Raw genomic sequence first — 20,458 nt, forward strand, 5'->3', positions numbered from 1 at the left:
AGCTGGGAAGAAGCCAGACAAAGCTGCAGAGGGATGAATGAAATGACTTCAGAAAGTAGAAACGCAAGAGCAAAACCATGCACAACTGTGACAGAAAAGATTGAAAGTTAACATATTTGGCTTTCACATTTACTTTTACATTCAAGATGTTCAAGATTTTTTTTTCTTAAATTCAGTGCAGATTACTAATAGTCAAAGAAGCTGATAACTAATATTTGGAGCTAGTATTACCTGTTTAGTAAAAGGGAACATTGGTGTCACAATTAAAAAACAGAAAAAAAATGACACTTTTAGATTTTCTGCATGTATGTCTATATGTATAACTGTATATACTTTATAAATAAATAAATAAACATATATATATATATATATATATATATATATATATATATATATATATATATATATATATATATATATATATATATATATATATATATACACAGTAAGATGTAATAAAATGTGTTCTATCACTACAACATTATATTTTATATCATCGTAGTCTGGTCATCGCTGATTTGCCCCTAATGCGCCAATTTACATGGTTTTTACATGCCAGTTTGTGTTTTGTGTGCAACCGAGCAAGTTTCTGCTCACAAATAAAAACGGAAAAAAGAGGAAATAGAATATCTGTATGTCAATCGTAAAGAAAACAAGGAGAAGAAAGAGATTGGGGAGGGGGGGGGGGGGGGGCACTATAGTTACTCTTACCCTGAGCCCTGAGGCTTCCTTGTCTGGCGTACAGCCCGCTGCATGTGGCATGTTGTTGCCAGTTGTTTATTCTTGTGTGCCATACTATTCAGTTAATGATGCAACATGAAAGTTATAAATCAAATATTTGCAGCACTATAAAACAAACTTAAGCATTGAATCAGTATTTCTTTTTTTTAAAGTGCATATTTACAAAGAATAACAAAAGTTATAAAACGGTTTTTGATTGTGCTAATGAGTGTAAAAGTGTGTAGTACTAAAAAACATGGAACATTTAAACTACCAGGTGTGTACATATACAAAAACCTTGCATGGAATGTAATTGGTAGTAAGATAATTTTATTAGGTAAATACAATGTATTATTGCTACTTAATGTTAAAAATTAAAACTATGCAGGTCAGTAGCTCGCTGCATATTTATTTAGTTATTTTCCAACATTATTTTGACAATTTTCACTTTGTGCAAAGCCACAGGCCCCTGTTGGGTGATACATGAACTTAACCCTGGTATGACTAAAAAAATTCACGTTTTTGTTCATTTCTCTTCTTAGACTCTGGTAGTCATCTTTGCTGCCATGTAGATGTGATGACTAGCAAAGCAGATCAAGTCTAGACTGTCGTGTGCAGTTCACAATAGGTCATTGGCTAAAAATGAAACCTGAGCTTAGCGGCTTCTCTTTCCATTCCTTTGAACTGCACTACTGCACCCTAACTGCTCAACTTCTCTATAAATAATTGTGGTAGGCCGGATAATCTTATTACATTCAGACACAGGCCAGATAGCAAGTTCTTAATATGTTGGTAATGCACAAGGAGATAATTAGGTTATGGCTGTTGACCAACACACGATGGGCTGATGTTGGACCACAAATGTATTGGTTACTGTAGATTCACTTGAATTTCTGTCTACAGCACCAGATGCTCCTTTTTGTATCGCTATCTTGCTAACCTTTAGGCACTATGCATGCACAGACAGTACATGCGTCCTCTCCTGTGGCCTTTCGTCACTCTTACTTACTCTTACTTCTCATCTCCAAGCACGAATTAGGATAAAAGCGTAATTCTTGCCATGAACATTGGGTTATTGTTGGTTTTGCTCTTTTGATCCCTGTGGCATGACCGACTGATTGTAATACCGGGTGACAGTTCTCTCCTCCTCCATAAGACTCAAATAATCCCTCTCCAGCTCAACTCTGAGGAAATCACTCTTACACATCTGATTTTCTATTGGAAGAGCTGAGAGCGAAAACAAAGTAACCTGAGGCTTTGATGTGTTTCTGTGGGTAAATTCTTCAAAATACCTACAGTTTAATTCATTTTGGCCTTTGGCCGCTTACATCATCTCCATGGATCTTTGAGCTAAAATACTGTTCACTGTGTACATGCTGGTATAGATGTCAAAGCGAGGATTGACACTAGCATGTTTTGAGTAGTTTAGGCTTTGCTGTCTTTCTCAAGGGTGTCTTTACAAGTGCTTAGAAAGCAAATTTCTCTCAGACCCCACGTAAGCTACCGAAACGTATTGTACGAGGATTGGTTAAGTTAGGGTCAATAATACATTACCTAATATCTATTCGTTTCATGGATGAATACAAGGGATCGTTGGACACATCGGACTCATTAGTTGTCCCTCCACCCACCACATCTACCAAGATTCTTTCTGAACAAAGCATGAGTCATAGTATTGAAAGCTTGTTGAAAATGATGTTTTAATCATACTTAAAGTTTTGATTATATTTAAATGAGGTTTCAATCATACTTGAACATTTGTAAACTTTTTGTTCTCTTCCAAAACATAGTCACATAGTCAACCTATATTATTTTTGGAACCATGTTATTTTACCAAACAAATTTAATGGTACATACAGAAACATAAATGTATGGTTGTGAATAAAGGTAATTAACTCTGGTTGAAGACAAAAAGTGATGAGCATCATGAAGAAACCATCACACCATTATTGTCATTGTCAGTTTGAAAATGACAAAAAGCTCAAATTAGGCATGTTAATACATCACAGACATTTGTGCCTGAAGAGTGTCTCACAGCCAGACAGCAAACAAGGAAACTGACCTAAAACTCGTGTTTAATTAACACCACTAAGACATATAACATACATTTTTAAGACATTTAATTCAGGGTATTGACTACCAGTACTTCCCTTACTCATATAGTTAGAGGTTGTCCCCAGCGCATCTGATGCTGTAGATGCCAATTTTGTCAGTAAATGAGGATGTTGGTTGATAAGCAGGTTGGAAATGTGTGACGACACCCAGCACAGGCCAGGGCTCATAGTGCGTTTAGTGAATGGATGCCGTTTTTAGCTGATCGTATCAGCTGGTGCTGAACTAAAGACAGCCACATCAATGGAATACCAAGCAGGGGCCTTGTATGAATGTTTCATAGGCTCTATTTATGAGTCCACCGAGTGGTTGTTTGAAAAGTTTCAGGGATTATTGGATCGGTAAAACTGTGTGCGGGGGATGGTTATGCAACAAAGAAGATTCTGCATGGGCTGTGTGTACAAAATTGGCATTCAAATATTTGCTTTGTGGTTTGGCAAATGAAAAATGGGATTGTTTTCACAAAAATCGTTTTGAAAGTGAGTCCTTAGAGTATCTAGTTTGTTGACAGGTCGTGAAAGACACATTTGGTGGGGAATTGAGTCTTTAAGCAAGCATTAGGGCAAAATGGCACACATCTACCGGAGATAAAGTAAGCACTGATGGTTCTTTTTGACAGTGTTTGCGAGAGAAGACTGAAACCTGTAGATTTGTGTGAAAACCCAAGAACGGCCCTTCTTTTGAAGTGGGAAGCATAGGTTTGACAACACAAGGTATTAAACAATTATATAGGTATCCGTATATATTTTCATATCCGTCAATGTTTTGGTTGCACATACACGAGTTGTGTGCTCACACTTTCTCTTATGTTTAAGCTATTTAGTCCTGTAAAATAACAGACAGATTATCATTGTGTTGAATCACAAAATTAAAAAAAAAAATGCAAACATCAGTTTTTACTTTGGAAAATTGCTCAACGGTCAATGATCAGTTTTGCTCGCGTTACAGACTAAACCAACAAGCAAATCATATAAAGAAATATTTTGGCGTTGTCGATTTGGAAACGTGTCATTGCTTTCAATAAAGAGATAAAAATTAGACTTTTTTTTTAATTTAAATCAACAAACAGGTTAATTATTAAAATGATCATTGGTAGCAGCCCTACGGTCCAATTCTGAGACACACTGTCCAGCATGCACAAGGTGACTCGAAGTAAAGTTAGATATGCAAGGTGAAAGAAGGGCAGTGCGCTCAAACGACGTCATCTCTCTTTTTCTCTGTCCTTCTCTGGGCACTGTTACCAAAATAGCCCTGCAGTCCCTCCATGTGTTCTGTAGAGGAGTTGGCAGGCTCCTTTGAATATTGGTCAGTGACGCTCAGAGCCTTGACAAATTCTCTCGAGCCTGCCTCACATCTAGAAGTCACTGTCTACATGCCAAGAGCCTCAACTGTCCCAATAATGACTCGGTCCCCCTGGGAGGCCTTATCAATGTCGATGTTTTTGAGTCCTGTATATATATTTAAGATGACCTCTTCCTCTTTTTTGCTTTCTTCCCAGGGCCCTCTCCATGGATATAGACACAGATTATGAGCGCCCCAATGTGGAAACCATTAAATGTGTGGTGGTAGGGGACAATGCAGTGGGCAAGACCAGGCTTATATGCGCCCGGGCTTGCAATGCCACCCTCACACAGTATCAGCTGCTCGCCACCCACGTGCCAACCGTTTGGGCCATCGACCAGTATCGTGTATGCCAGGAGGTGGGCACACATACACAAGACACACAGAATAAAGTGTGGAGGAAACTAAATGAATCCAAGAAAAGTTCTTTGAAAAAAATAAAATGCCGTTAAGGCGTGTTGATATGTGTGCTGTTATGCTACAGGTGTTAGAGAGATCTCGTGATGTTGTGGACGAAGTCAGTGTGTCCCTTCGGCTCTGGGACACATTCGGGGACCATCACAAGGACAGACGATTTGCCTATGGCAGGTGAGGCAACGCACACACACACACACACACACACACACACACACATGCATTCATAGCCTCTATATACAGTCCAGAGCCAAATTACTTTCTAAAAAAACACAACTACTCTGTGACCACCGAGTTTTTTTTAAATATAATAATTGTATATGTGTATATTTAGTCCTTAGACATTTAAAGTGAAGAGGAAAAGTCACACTAGTGGTATTCACATTAGTGTATGTATATATTTAAGCCTTACACTTTTAAATGACACTAGGTGACACTAGTAGGATTGACATTATCGAGACATAACACAACAGTCAATCCTCCACCAACAGGGCCAGAGAATTTACAAGGGTTTTCTGTGTGACCCAACCACCAGCGCTTTTTAGCTGAACTCTGTCCTCAGGCTGTTACATCCCTCCTCCAGCAGACATGATTGGATCATGGCTTGATCCTCTTACTCTGCATGCCTGGATCAAAGCTGCTTTATTGGCATGAAATGCAAAAGTAATTAACCAAAACCGGCAAAGAGAATGTCAAATTACAGAGAGCAATCTTGATTTGTTACATTTTGATGTTTCCCCATGTTTAGAAGCAAGATGTTTGTTGTAGGAAAGAGTACAAAACATAATTGAAATGCAATTCAACTCGTGTTAGAGCCTGTAATGCATTACTAATTGGAGAGTCACCAATAGTGTACATTTTATTGTCATTATATTTTATAATGTTACAATTGTACTAAAATAGTATATTATACTAACATACTACAAATCAGTTTTAAACGATTTTAATTAATGTACCAAAAGATAAATAATGAACAGCATTTTGTCTAATCCCGAGCGAATTCTACCCCCCCCCCCCCAAAAAAAAAAAAAATAGGACGTGAGATGCTCAATATCAAATGATTCACAGGTTGTCGTGCTTTAACTGGGAAAGACAAACAAACACAGTGTTCCAAGACTTTTTTTTTTCCCCCCTGGGTGTTTTTTTTTTTTTTTTTACAAGATTCTTGACATTCAGTCCCTTATTCACTCATTCATTCATTCATTCATTTTCCCATTTTTTTTTTCAAGTGGTAGTATCAAGGAGGGTAAAAAAAATTGCTGGCACCGAATTAGTTAATAGTGGCCATATAGATCTTACCAAATATGGTTCACAGCCCTAAAAGGCTTTGGAAAAGGCTTTTTAAAGTAAAACTATGTGGTAGTTTCCTACTAATCCCAGCGCATTAAGTCTATTTTTGCACAAAATCCTACTAAATTCACTTGAAAACATGCTTTACAAATACAGTAATAAAACCTTGCATAGTCATTCTATGGTTAGTGTAAAAGGTCTACACACCCTGGTCCAAATTAGAAAAATAATAAGACCAAGATACTGAAAATCAATTCAAACATTTGTCACCAACAATGTTGGTGACAACAACCTGTTGAACTCAAATAAAACGTAAGAGACAAGAGGTAAGACGGGGAAAGCAAAAATAAACTGCTTTGATCATGTGGTGGTATGTGTGCACACCCTCCTTATAACACCAACCTTATAAACATCATCTAGATATTCCATTTTTACTACCTCTCTTGGAAATATTTAATTTGATAAGGGTGTATAGACTCTTTTTATATCTGCTGTACACACAACAATGTGAGTTTCGCTTTTCACAACAGCAGGTCGAATGTAGCTGAGCAACTGATGTGTGTTAGCATATGTATTTGTTGCACGAAATACCTCACCTTTGTTGTTATTTCATGCTTATTGAGTGTGTGCTTTCTCAGTTAGATGTCTGTCCCTGTTTGTGTATGTTTCCACACCTTCCCTAATGTTCCGGATGCTTTGTCAGCCTGCAGTCAGCTGATAAAGACGCAGCGCCAGCTCAGCTGTTTTCTGCTTGCCCGCCTGTCTGACGTCTGCAGCGGCAGGCATCAAAATCTCCTCCCCCTCTTCCTCTACTCCCGTCTTTGTCCGTTCTCTTGTTCATCGCCGCACATCTCACCTCTCATGAACGCATGACTAAGTTCACGTCACATATCATCTTCTGCGCTTTGTTGATACCAAAACTCAAAACATAACATCAAGAATTGTCACATGCCTTGTTAGGAGTGGAAAATTCAGGTTGGCAAAAAGCACAATCTTTTGCTGAAAACAGACTAAGATACTTATCCTTAGCTGCAGCTATTTTTTTCCTCTATATCCAATCTGCACCAATTAATAAAGTAAATGTTTCTCCTGCTAAATAATGCTAAATTTCTAAGGAAGCATTGTTCTTGCAAGCTGATTTGGAAACAAGTGTTTTATGTGCTACAAAGAGCGGCAAATTTGTAGGGTATGTATTATGTACCTATGTTTGTTTGTGTGTGCATGCATGTGCCACTTCTTACGTAATCAGGAAACTGGTGACCTTTGTAGTGTGGATGAACCACATAAACACATGCAATGCTGACAAGCCAGTTTATGTCACATTATAGCTGAGGGTCAATTATTAGCCTTAACACAGGCTTTAAATTCATTTAAACCTTTCACCGTATTCCTGAAAAGTCACAACTCAAACAGTCACACATAACGTCTGTAAAATAAGAGCTTCATAGATTATTAACATGATTTTGTAAACAAACGTTTCTTATTGGATCTACAATTGCAGCGCAGTAGGACATCACTGTTGTGATCCTATTAGTTTACAAGTCCATTCCATGGTGGTAACACTTGGCTGTGTTTCCACATGTGATGTAATGGTTTGCCAGCGTATTGTATGTCAGAGGGAAAATAAGCTTAGGTGAGATTACAGTGGGGGAAAAAAAATATAGAATCAGAGCAAACACTGAGAGGGAATAATGCTTTTCATCAATCAGCGTTCATGCAACTTGTCACGAGGCATACTCGTGATTATGATTTTATTGGGCCTTACATACAGTATAGGGAATGTCCAAATTGCCTATATTTAAATGTAGAATTTCCTATACAGTCTGGTCTGTTGTTATCAAATCAAATTTTATTTGTATAGCCCTGAATCACTGAAGTCTCAAAGGGCTTCACAGGTGAAAAGAGGTCATATCGAGACTTCTTTTGCAAAAAAGAAGTCGTACAGAGACTTCTTTTCATCACAAGTACACAACAGCATCCCCTGCTCAAAGCTCCCAGAAGGGGAAGGAAAAACTCAAAAACCCCAATTTGGGTAAAACCACAAACCTTCATAAAACCTGTGGACCCTGGTTAGTACATAAATAACTTTTTTGGGAAAGACCTTCTTTACTGACATTCAGGAATAACTTCACTTCTATCCACTATCTACCTGCTCAAACAGAATACTGTATTTTTTTCAAGCAGCTTTTCTCAGCATTATGTTTTCATTACTATTAGTTTTTTGCATCACCTGTTGCTTTGACTGCCTCTGAATGTATTTTGATGCATCCTCAAAAGCCCAAAAATACCTATAAAAATAAAAATACCTGTAAAACACACAAATGTATAGTATATACAAATGTTCAAATTCAACTTTTTGGAGCGTTCGACCATGTTTGAATATTTTCTCACCAAAACCACCCCCGAAAGTGTTTTGTTGCTCCTTTCCCCTCTCTTCGACAATTCCTTCTCATTGCTGTACTGTCAGTACCAGACTCGTCCAACTGGTAGAAAATGACAGGGTCCTCACCATGTTATGTCACTAATTGAGTACTGCCCAAGAAGACTAATCACACACCCACTTTCTAACCCTAACCCTAGGACGATGTCATGACAAATGGGGCGTGGTAGCTCCACAGTGAGAGGAGGGGTTCAAAATAGCCAGGCGTCTTACGTCTGTGTTTGAAATATAGCGACCAACCAAATCTTAAGAAATTGAATGGGCCACTGTGCCAAAGGTGATTTATAATCAAATACAAACCTAGAGTTAAATGTGGAAAATTTAAAATAGCATCATACAGGCCGATTAAAAAATATGATCAATCTATTTAATCGACACAGTGATCAACAGATTAATTGATACTCAGCAAAGAAAAATCACGTCAAAATGTGTATTCTTCACTAGTACTTGTAAGGATGTGTCACTGTCAGTCTTATAATGGACCCGATCTTCCTAAATGATCGAAGTCTATCAAAGTTCACATCAACACAAACCAGCAGATGATTTTTCCTGTCTTTTCCCTGATCCCAGTTCAGTTAAGCAGATGAAGCAAAGGTTGTTTATCTTCCTTCCTGATCTCCAGGTCGGATGTGGTGGTGCTTTGCTTCTCCCTGGCTAATCCCAATTCCCTGCGCCATGTCCGCACCATGTGGTTTCCGGAGATCAAGCACTTCTGTCCACGGACTCCCATCATCCTGGTTGGCTGCCAGCTGGATCTCCGCTATGCTGACCTGGATGCAGTTAATCGTGCACGTCGACCCCTTGCCAAGTGAGAAGCCATCCGTTTCTGTCCTTAATGGACGGATTTTGATCTGTATTGAACTTTTTTAGGACTTTTTAGTGCTTTTAGGGGAGTAATCCAATCGTCATTTACGTAGCCTTAATACCATCTTTTCCAACCCACAGACCCATCAAACCAACAGATATCCTCCCTCCCGAGAGAGGTCACGAGGTGGCAAAGGAGCTTGGGATACCCTACTATGAGACGAGCATCGTAGCCCAGTTTGGAGTCAAGGACGTTTTTGACAATGCCATCAGAGCCGCCCTCATCTCCCGCCGTCATCTGCAATTCTGGAAATCTCACCTGAAAAGGGTCCAAAGGCCTCTTCTTCAGGCCCCCTTCCTGCCTCCTCGCCCACCACGCCCCATAGTGGGAATTCCAGACCCCCCTCCTACGGATGGCGAGGGCCCCGACTCCCTCTTCAGCCACCCACTCTGTGCAGATGTTGTTTTTCTGCTGCAGGGCGGCGCCATTCGTGTTTTTGCACACAAAGTTTATCTGGCTACTTCCTGTTCCAAATTCTATGACCTCTTCACCCTCGAACTCGGCGCATCCTGCACGGGGCCACAAGGGGACGAGGACACAAGCAAGGAAAACTCAGACAGCGGGGAGGAAGATGAGCTGAGCAGAAGAGGAGCCAAGGAGCAGGCTGGGCGCACTAAGAGCTTGGACATTGATAAAGACGGGGTCGATGGTGGCATGCGGGGCCTGAATCGACCCCCGCTGCTCCAGCGCGGCTCGTTACGGACTTCCCAGAGCGATAATGCACTCCCCTCTCGAGCCCAGTACTCTCTGGGACCTCCTGTGAGCTGTCGGGCACTTTCCGGATGGGGAAGAGGGTTCTTGAGTGTTTGTCTTGATAATGTTGACGACCCCATGACTGGACGACCTCGGCTAATGACTGTTGTCGTCATGGATGCGCCCATACAAGAGGAACCGTTCAAGGTGATGGAGTTTTAATTCAGTTTATGGGCACTACATGCATAGCATTGTGACTACACCATAATCAGTAGCCAATTTTGAGCGATCTAACTTTACAAAGTGTGTTTTCCCCCCAGTTTAATGACCATACAATAGCGACCCAAATGTGCTCTCCAAGCATTCCCATTAGAAAACTAAAAACATTTAATTGACATCGATTACGCACCAAGGTAGTCACGCCCTTGTGCTCAAAAACTTGAAAAATGAAGAAGGAGGAATATAAAACATTTTAGACCTGAGTATAAATCACAGGACCCTGCAAACTGTGAGAAAAAAATGGTACACAGTTTGAAAAAGATGGTCAATTTGAACTCAAGGTTTCAGTCTTGGCATCTTTTGCGATAAATTTGTTTGACCTCCTGTTCTTGTTCCAGGCCGTACTGCAGTATTTGTATACTGGCAGCTTGGATGAAGGTCGAGGAGATCTGATGCAGGTGGCCACCATCGCTGAGCTACTTGAAGTGTTCGACCTGCGGATGATGGTGGCCAATGTGCTGAACAGGGAGAGTTTTATGAACCAGGAGATTACCAAGGCCTTCCATGTCCGCAGAGCCAACCGTATCAAGGAGTGTCTTAACAAAGGCACCTTTGCTGGTAATCCCTCTGTGCTAACTAACCATTCACTTGCACAAATGACGCCGCTAATGTTTTCCATGTATGCATCTGTTAATGTTTGAGCGTAACAAATGCAAAAGTGAACTCAGCATTTTTTTCAGTCTTCAACAATGTACACTTAAGTGTACATTTGGCATCACTGTACTGTATATTTAACATTGTATTACTACCAGAAAATAATGCATTTTTTGTATTTTGTGGTGAATAAGTCATCAAATGACTTGATGACTAACTGACACTTCAGTCTGCTTGGTTGCCTTGTTTCAGTTACTGCGTGTCTTCTTGGTCATTGTTTGTGTCGTGTTGTCTGTCCCCCTAAGCTGTTGTGTTTGCATGCTATCACAGCCAATGTCATGCATCTGCTGTGTCTCAACACAGCCTGTCTCCCAGTCACTCCTTTGTGTTCATTCTCAGTCATCGTTATCATAATGATGGCAGCACTTCGCATCATGCTAGCAAGCGCTTACTGGACGAATAGTTATTTGATGAATATTTCCCAACGATAAACTCAATCTATTAAGAACTTAATTCGAGAGATCAATGAGATTACACTATTTTATTTGTCAGACGTGATACAATTAAATGACTACGCTATCACGGTTGTTTTGATTAATATCAACACATGTTTAATACACGGTTTGCACCATTTTCTATACCTTATGTCTGTTCTCCTTCCCTTACTTTCAAAAGCTGTTTTGTCCCTCTGTCAATTTACCTTTCTGTTTGTCTACATGTGTCTCTATGTCTCTGTGTGTGTGTGTCTGTCTGTCTGTCTCTGCCTTTGTCTGCCTTGTCCGTCTTTCCCCCTCTGTAGCTTGGGCTTCTGTGGCATTCCACGAGATGAATGCTCTTTTCCCACCCCGGTTTTAGATGTTGTGTTCCGGCTGGATGACGGCTTCCTCCCGGCCCACAAGCCCCTGCTCATCTCCAGCTGTGACTGGATGGCAGCCATGTTCCGTGGCTCTTTTATGGAAAGCTACATTGAGGAGGTGAGGCTCAACAATCTCAATGGCCTGATTTTTAGTCACATTTAAGCAATTTGCACTCGTTGATTATTTTAATTAGCTAGACAAAAGATGACAGTGTATAGTGTATAGTGCCGGTATTACGACAAAGCACATACTCTGCAGACATTTGTTATCAACTGTGCAGATCTTTTTCTGACAACTAAAAATATTATACTAGTGGCAGGGTGCTGGTTTATGCAATTGCAGTGACCATCAAATTGTAATACAAATTAGACATATGCTGTGCTCTGCTCCATACAACAGTTCTTAAAATCATTTTAAATTCAGCTTTACGGATATGTGCATTGGAGGCAATGTTCACCCCATGTTTGGACCAATTCTCCAGCTACATTCAGAATATTCCAGACTATAGTTGCAAAACCAAACTTTCACCTAAAAACAATTTAATCGTTACCCCAAGCTGAACTCTCATCTCTCCCATATCAAAGCAGTTCAATCTCTGCTCAAAATTCTGCTTTTCACTTGTGATGGGGTTCCCTTCCCCTCGTTGAGGGGAAACTTGGGTCACTTGACCCTCCAGAACCAGGCCTTGATTTAAATCTGCAAATTTAGACCTTCACAAAAGCAACCAAACGTGCTTTTGTTTTTTTCTTCCAAGTTGTATAAATGGGTCTTGGTCAATGTTTTTTGTTGTAGTGTAAGCCCTTGTGAAAATTATTTTTGAGGCAGAGAGTAATTCTGTTTTGGAAAGAGCCACAATGGAGTTGTTAGTGATAGTGCATATAAATCAGTAGGTGAGATGACGGCAAATAACACTCAAATTCTAGGTTGGAGTGGTGCATCCCCTTCGGGGAAAAAAAGCCTCAAACTGTGAAAGTAGCTTGTGATCAGCTCATGTTCTATTTTCAAACTCATGTCACACTTCCTTCTCTATATTTTTAACTTCACACATTCCGCTGTGTGATATCATGACTTGACACCATCTGTGCGCAACAGTGTTAACAATGGATTTGAATTCTAAACCAATTAATTGCTGATTATCTATAGATATGACGGGATGTGTGAAAATGTAGTCAGCTATAATTGTTCTTTTAAAGCAGTCATAAAAACTCAATTGTGCCGTTGTAGCAAGGAGTGGGGCTATTTTCAAAACGATCCAATCACTGTCAGATGGATAAATTGCTATCAGTGCAAGCCCATCACCATGGATAGTGCCTCTGATTAAGCCAAACTTTCATATGTTACAATAATGATGGAAACAGTTTTATCTCTTTTTTTTTTTTTATACCAATTGCATCACAATCTTGATTTTGAAGAGGTGGGTAGACTTATTTTAAGCCCCTCCCCCCCCCTTCCAATACAGTGCCTACACTTACAAGCCATGAATGGAAAAGCAACCTCATTAATATTCCATGGCCTCAGCTGGGGCTCCAACCTCTTGAGACCACCCTGGTCTCAGTGTTGTGACTTTTAGTCATAACGAGAGGTCTTGCCAAGCTGACATTCTCTTAATTGCTAGGAGAAATCCAAGTTGAAGAGGTCCTCAGTAGGTATGCTCAGTGGCTCTGGTCAGGGTTCCCGTCGCCTCTTTCATCAGTAGATCGTTTCCGGTTGTGCTGCATAGCCCGAGGGGCAGTAATTAAAAAGGGCTTAGCTTGTTTGTATGTACTATTTGCCTAAATGGGTTCTGATTGACTTGCGGCATCCACAAGTCATTGCTTCGGCTTGTAGTGACATTGGTGAAGACAGTAGAAATTCACAAGGTGAGCACTAGCATATCTCTGCAAAGTTTGCCTGACATTTTGGTCCATAATGAAAGCAGTATTGGAATTTTGCTGCTTCCAACTCTTCTGTTTATTTCTCCTCATTATGCAGGTGTCCATCCCGGCCACGAGTACCGCATGTATGCGAGGTGTCCTGGAGTTCCTGTACTGTGCCATGCTGACACCTTGTCCCGATCTGGAGGCCATTGAACTTATAGTGGTGGCCAACCGTCTTTGTTTGCCACGCCTGGTTGCCCTTACCGGTACGAATTGTTTGTAGCTACCCTCAACGGTAGGAAAAGGCAAGAGATGGCAAATAGTAATGTGCATACGTGTGTGTCTGTTTTCAGAGCAGCACGCTGTTGATGAGCTCCTGCAAATGGCTGTTAAAGGACTTGACATAGATGGCCACGTCTTGGCCTATTTGGAGCTTGCCCAGGTCAGTTTAATGGAATGTTTGAGTGCAGACCGGCGGTTTGATAAAGCTGTGTTTGTTACATTTTCTACCAATTTGTTCCTACTGTCAGTTTCACAATGCCAAGCAACTTTCATCCTGGTGTCTCCATCACATCTGCACTAACTATAACAGCATCTGCCGCAAGTTCCCCAAAGACATGAAGGCCATGTCACCAGGTAAAAGCACACATTCCGCCTTTGTTGACATTAATCTGTCCGACTAACAACTGGCAATGATGCTTCGTTTACCTTTTTGTTTTCACGGATTTTCACAGAATATTTTTTTTTCTACAAAGATTGGTTTTACACTGGCAAGTTATTCACTGCTCATCTATTTTCTGGATTTGAGCATGTGACATTTGCGGGTTGAGCTTTTAGGTGCTTATGATGTAATTTTCAGTTGACAACAAGTGGCAAAATGGCCGTAGCCTGTGATGGATAAAAATGGGTAGATATTCGTGGTACGACTTCCCCTTCAACTGAACTTCAGTTAACACTGGCCTACAGTTTTATACTGCTTAAGAAACGCTTATCACCTCCCACAATTCAAAACAATCACTTATTGAGCAAGACAGCAAGACAAATGCAAAAACAACACAACTGATTTCCATAATCGGCCAAACTTTGAACTTTATTCTACGGGTATGGGGTGCAATCAGTATCTTTTATTTTCAAATTTAGAACGAGTCACAAAGACATCCTGAAGATAGTTTTGCCCCTGTGGATGTGCAGTAAAAAGCTCTATTTATAGAGTTCAGGCACACGTAGCAGGGTTCCTCAGCCAAGACTGGGTAGGTGGGCTTCATTTGCACCCACCACCCACTGTACCCTTACACGCAGTTGAGGTCATGTTTGACCCACTTCATCACCTCACAAGAATAAAAAAAAAAAAAAAATGCCCAAGATGTCCTTCATCCACCCTAAAACGTGATGAATATAGACTCAAAATGCACAAAAACATCTTCTTTTGTACAGTTGCTGCTATATTTTCGCACACTTGGGCAGGACATTGCCCCCCCCAATTATACATTTTCGAACACCTACTTATTATGTGCATATTTTTGTCGTGGGTCGAAATTAACCCATGTGCTATGCATGCATGGAATGTGAAGAGTAGGGTGAATAACTCTGTGCACTTATGTGGCACCATGCAGACAACCAGAGGCACTTTGAGAAGCAGCGCTGGCCTCCCGTTTGGTTTCTGAAGGAGGAGGACCGCTACTTGCGCTCACAGAAGGAGCGCGAGCATGAGGAAGAGATCTTGCGCAAGCAGCACACCAAGCGAGGCTGGTGCTTCTGGAGACATCCGTCCTCTTCGCCGCATGTCTCCTAGGCGTCAATTGAAGAAGTTCCAGTTGGTCACCCCCACCCCCCCTCACTCTCTCTTGATGCAGATCTGACTTTTGAGTCTTCTGAGGGAATGTACTGTATTGTGCCTCTTTACTACCGCAGGAGAGAAGTCACCCCTACGCGATGGCGTCGTTAGAGCAAAGTGCTTCCCGGACCCACAGGGGGTTGGTTGGGGGAGTGGGGGGGGGCAGGAGCACACATCCTTGGTCTCCCGCCCATCCAAGAGAGCGTCACCCCGTCCATTGTGTGATTGGACCGGGAGCAAGGGCTGTCAGTCTCTACTGGTTTCCATCTGCCGTCTTGATCAGCTTCACTTTTGTTTTTCTTTGACTTGGGGAGTTGTGGACGAGGCTCACTTCTGCCTTCACTTCTACACAGACTGTTAGCTTGCACACACAGACCCTTTGCTCAAAATCTACCTGTCTACGACCAGCACTGGATATCCAGGAATTGACACAATGTAAGTATTTTGATATGAGACGTGCTTTTTTTTTTTTTCAATTAAATCCCTTGCACCTTTTTACACGACTCTCATTCGACACCCATCAAGAAAGTGTCTATGATTGTCTTGACTGTTGTAATGGAGCACAGTTTTCAAGTTGACAACAAACCAGTTAACAACAGTTCCAGTTTGTCTCCATCCTGCACCCTTCACCCCACCCCTCCTCCAAAATAGAAAAGAAAAAAAAAACTCACCTTGACGACTCGCCAAAATGCACTATAGACTTTCTAAGTGACCACTCAATTGCGTTGACGGGGATAAGGAGCCTTACTTGACACCTCTTTTTGGAGGATTGACGGATACAGTATGAAACAAATGCATCTGTAACGTCCATCACCGCCACTAGGCTGCATGGAAGCGCCTCAGCAAGCCTGCCTTTACACCACTGCACCACTGGGGGCAGCACTGCTCAGGGCCCCGACAACTACACAGTAACACTTTTTAAGCCTGTTTGATTTCGCTAGTTTGTATAAGGAGTATTCGGGCCACACTGAGCAAATTATACATGAGAGACCAACGGTTTGGACACACCTATTCATTTAATCTCTTAGATTAATGATGGCTACTTGTTTTTCTTTAATTTGCTGATTGGTTCTTGCCAAAATACAATTTTAACAGTTGTCCATAAGTGAGAATCTACAATGTAAATAGTCATGAAAATAGAAAATGCATTAGATGATAAGATTTGTCCCACATTTTGGCTGTACTCTATTTCCACACTAAAGTGTTATGTAGTGTTGTTATATTTACACACATTAATATAAAATCTATGGGTAATTGACATATTTCTAATTGCTTATACAGTAGTTGTCACAAATTGGCCACAAAGCACTTCCAATTTCCATATAAATGTGGGAGCATGCCGTGACTCTAGCATGAGTTCTTGATACAAAGGTTGATAGAAAGGTTTTTCAGCAATGAAGTGAATATGTAAAACAAAATCACAAAATAGGCACATGTGATTATGTGCCCTCACTGTAGTCCACTTTTTTTTTCTTTTTGACTTTCTGAAGATACTGTATACCAGTTGTTCTCAACCTTTTTTCAGTGATGTACCCCCTATGAAATATCTTTTCAGCCAAGTACCAATTAACCAGTGCAAAGCATTTTTGCGTTATTTAAAAAAAAAGAAAAAGACTTAAAACATGCCATCAGTGTCTAATTTATGAAAGTTTAGACTCTTTAAAACTTCATTTGTATTGGTCCACAAAACAATAATCAACCTAAAGTGTCCTCTTTTGGATCATAGAAAAATCTGTTATCAAAAAGAAATAATTATGAATAAACATTGTTCTACAAAAAAAAGAAAAATCAATATAACGTGTCAGACTTGTTCTCAAAAAGAAATAATTATAAAATATTTATCCACAGAAAAATATTAAACATAAAGCATCCTGTTTTGGGGTTTCAGTAGAGATCTATTCAAAAAAATAAATCATTGACTTATGTTTGCACTTTCATTTCTTTTTTTCCGATGTGACCCGAGTACTCCTTTGCTCGGTACAGTATGTACAGTATAGTGAGCAGTGTTAAGTGGAAGCAAGAGCACATGCAACATTTTATTGAGTGCATTTATGAACTGTGTTCATACTCTGAATACCAAAGCTGTGATTGATTCTCTTTCTTCCCCACTTTGCTTCATTCCTGCTTCCCTTGTATCTTGTTGTGACGCGGTGGTCTAGTGGGTTGTAGAACAAGGCATGTAATGGTGTTCGAATCCCTCCTCAGGAGGAAAAGAAAAAAAATTCACTTTGCCTTCCGTTCCTTTTGCTGGATTCCAAAATGGTGCTCAAGACAACAATGCAACACACACACACACACACACACATTCAAGTGTATTCAGTGTTTCTCTTCAATGAAAAGTGCAACAGGTTACCAAGAAGGTCATTCAGTTGAACAAATGCTTACTGTGTGTTTAAAAGAAAAAAAAAAGTCAATTATTTTAAGAATGAGTAGTATTCTTATTTACCACACAGTGCTTGGGAGTTAATTTTCATTGAATTCAGCACCATGTTTTTTGATGTACACGCGCAAGTTTGAACTAATGTTGCTTATTTGGGGGCTTTCAGTGATCACGTTAAAAACAAGACTTGCCGACGAAGAGGTATTTTTATTTTTATTGTTTTTTTTGCGCGTTAACTAGAAAATGTGATAGTTGGCCGGGTGGTTTCAGTCGTGTGGGTCATAAGTCCTTGTTTTCCACGGGAGCTGCGATGAAGTCCTGAAATAGAATCCGAATTGGATCTCACGAGAGCCAAGTGAGAACCAAGGCAATTTTTCAGTGTGAAAAAAAAAGTGAAATAAAAGGCAAACGTGGCCTGGGATTGCTGATACTTTTCTCAGTTGAGTGCTTTTGGGACTCAAGAAAGGTGACCAAGAGATTTTGCAACGGAACAGGATTTTGATGGTTACTATTTGTCTTATTAATTGTTGGTATGGCCTCATTAGCCACTTCTCTCGGTCCATGTGCCTTATATTGGACAAAATGAGTCACCATCTGGGTTGTTGGCCGTTACTATAAAATAGGTTGGGCTCAAGCCCACAGTAGAGTCTGAACTTTTTCAAAACAGATGACTTTGAATTCATCTCTGCAATCGCCACAAGGCCCCAGATTATTGCTATGTGGATTATTTGGATGGAGGAAGACTCACGCCATGGACACAAGGCCATAGAGTGCTTGTGATTTCAAAAGTGTGTCAGGCAGATAACTGTAAGATAAATACTGTTGTGTTGGTAGGGGGCAGCCATTTCATGTTGTAGAATATTGTCACTTTGCTTAGGAAAGCCTTTTTTTTTTTTTTAAGTCGTTCTTTTCTGTGCTTAGCTGACCTGTTCCTGATGATCGTAGCACACATTTTCACACTGGTCTAAATTAACCGGCTATTTAAAAGCTCAAACTTTTGTACACGGATAACTTACACTCTGTGCATTTAAAAACGTATTTGACGGTCAGAAAAATATTAATATGCAGGGACATTTATAAACATGCTTCAAAAACGAAGAGGCAATCAACAGGTTTTATATTGTAATATTATTGCAGTTTATACATAATTAACGCAGGGTGTTGTCCTGTTTCAAAGAAACATTGCAGATGTTTTATGATACTGCATACATTCTAAAGCAGGGGTCATGAGAATGTTTGATCAGGTTCACCCAAAAAAATGACAGTAGACTCCCGACTTTTACTATACTTTTTTTTAAGATATATTAATGGTTGAATGGCAAGTACAATTGGGGTTTACATGCCATTAACAGTGGTGTAATTTTGTGAAAACATGCTTGTTTCTGCATTTCCTCTTGGGGTAGAGGAGAGAATTTATTTCAATCAAGTCTTAAACGTCACTTCATTATGCTCAAATGAAATGCTTGTTGCATGTGAGTGACAATCCTAAATTGGAGACAAAAAGGTGTCAGCCAGCCATCACTACGGTGATGTGACAGGCCAAAGTAACACTGTACAGTGTACGCACAGATGTCATGTTTAGTTTTTTGTTTTCATCGCATCATTTTTACTTTCACATTGGAGTATGGGCGCAAAAACTTTGTTGGGTGTGTCTCTGTTCATGTGCCTTCAGTGAAACGTTCACACAAGTAGCCCTGTACAGGCTGACCACAACTACCATGCTCCTCTTCCAAGTCTATTAAGCCAAAATGTATTCACAAGCAAAAGTAACGTTAAGCAGCTTGGAGTATTTTTTGCAAAGTATAGCAGCAGCGATGACACAAGTTTTGTTTTTTTAATGTCTTTAACTCCTCAATTTACGCAACAGTTGAATTGTGAAAGAACCCTGCACACCAGCAGTTCTCAAATGAGGTCTCTGCACTCTTTGTTAGGTGCCTGCACTTTCGATTATGTAGCCTCTAGTGAAACCTTTTGTGATCAATACGCTGAAATCTTTATATTACAAGCTTTTTCCAATCAGAACTCATCTGATTAATGTTTTCACTTGTTCTCATTACTCCACATTCAGTGTTTCTGTATACTGCACCATTATCCAGCTGCAGTGTGAATCATCACGTAGGATTTAATGCAAACATTCACGGTGACAACTATGTATAATATGATGCTTTAAAATGTTGTTATGCAAAGTGTGAAGTCCAATATTTGAGGAGATGGATGTAATATTTGAGCTTCGGAGGATTGAGTGGACTGAATAGTATTGTTGTGCACTTTTATTTCCATGTGACTTTTATTAACCTCCACTGCTCATGCGTATTACCATAAAAACAGAAGAGCACATGTACCACCTTCACTCATGACTGTTAAGGGCTTTCAACAAGAAGAAGAAAAAAAGAAAATTAAACAATCAGAATGTTTGCTACTGTTTGCAAAGATGTTTTGAAACGGTTTGTAATATTTTTTAACCAATATGATTTGTACAAAATTTTCTTTTTTTTTTTTTTTTTTGCCATTTCAGTATTTTGATGTTTGACATTGATTTTATTAAAACTGTTCATCTTTTGAACTTGTCTCCGGAGTTATTACTTCACTACAAACATGATGTACATCTAACAGTAGCCTACATATGATATATTGTATATGTAGTATTTTTTTGTTGTTGAAAAAAAAAGTTAAAATAAGGCATATCGCAACATTTTAACATTCAACTAAGCTTGCATTTTCTGTTTCTGGGACCAAATATATTTGACATGTTTGATTCAAATGTCTCTCACAATGGTCAAAAA

General features: G+C 39.9%; 1 protein-coding gene across 2 annotated transcripts in view; it reads left to right on the forward strand.

Annotated features, from left to right (window-relative positions):
* rhobtb4 (Rho related BTB domain containing 4) overlaps positions 1 to 20,238 on the forward strand; it is a 43,326-nt gene extending 23,088 nt beyond the window's left edge. For both annotated transcript variants that reach the window (XM_088418983.1, XM_088418976.1), the window contains 10 exons: positions 4,331 to 4,532; positions 4,658 to 4,761; positions 8,940 to 9,125; positions 9,263 to 10,082; positions 10,493 to 10,712; positions 11,604 to 11,722; positions 13,577 to 13,727; positions 13,815 to 13,903; positions 13,992 to 14,097; positions 15,075 to 20,238. In XM_088418983.1, the coding sequence (XP_088275109.1) occupies positions 4,341 to 4,532; positions 4,658 to 4,761; positions 8,940 to 9,125; positions 9,263 to 10,082; positions 10,493 to 10,712; positions 11,604 to 11,722; positions 13,577 to 13,727; positions 13,815 to 13,903; positions 13,992 to 14,097; positions 15,075 to 15,253 (2,166 nt within the window). In that variant the 5' untranslated portion in view covers positions 4,331 to 4,340 and the 3' untranslated portion in view covers positions 15,254 to 20,238. The remainder of the gene's footprint in view (positions 1 to 4,330; positions 4,533 to 4,657; positions 4,762 to 8,939; positions 9,126 to 9,262; positions 10,083 to 10,492; positions 10,713 to 11,603; positions 11,723 to 13,576; positions 13,728 to 13,814; positions 13,904 to 13,991; positions 14,098 to 15,074) is intronic.
* Positions 20,239 to 20,458: the final 220 nt, after the last annotated feature.

This window comes from Hippichthys cyanospilos, chromosome 1 (genome assembly GCF_059441005.1).
Source record: "Hippichthys cyanospilos isolate Australia breed blue-spotted pipefish chromosome 1, RoL_Hcya_1.0, whole genome shotgun sequence".
In the NCBI taxonomy this organism is placed as follows: Eukaryota; Metazoa; Chordata; class Actinopteri; order Syngnathiformes; family Syngnathidae; genus Hippichthys; species Hippichthys cyanospilos.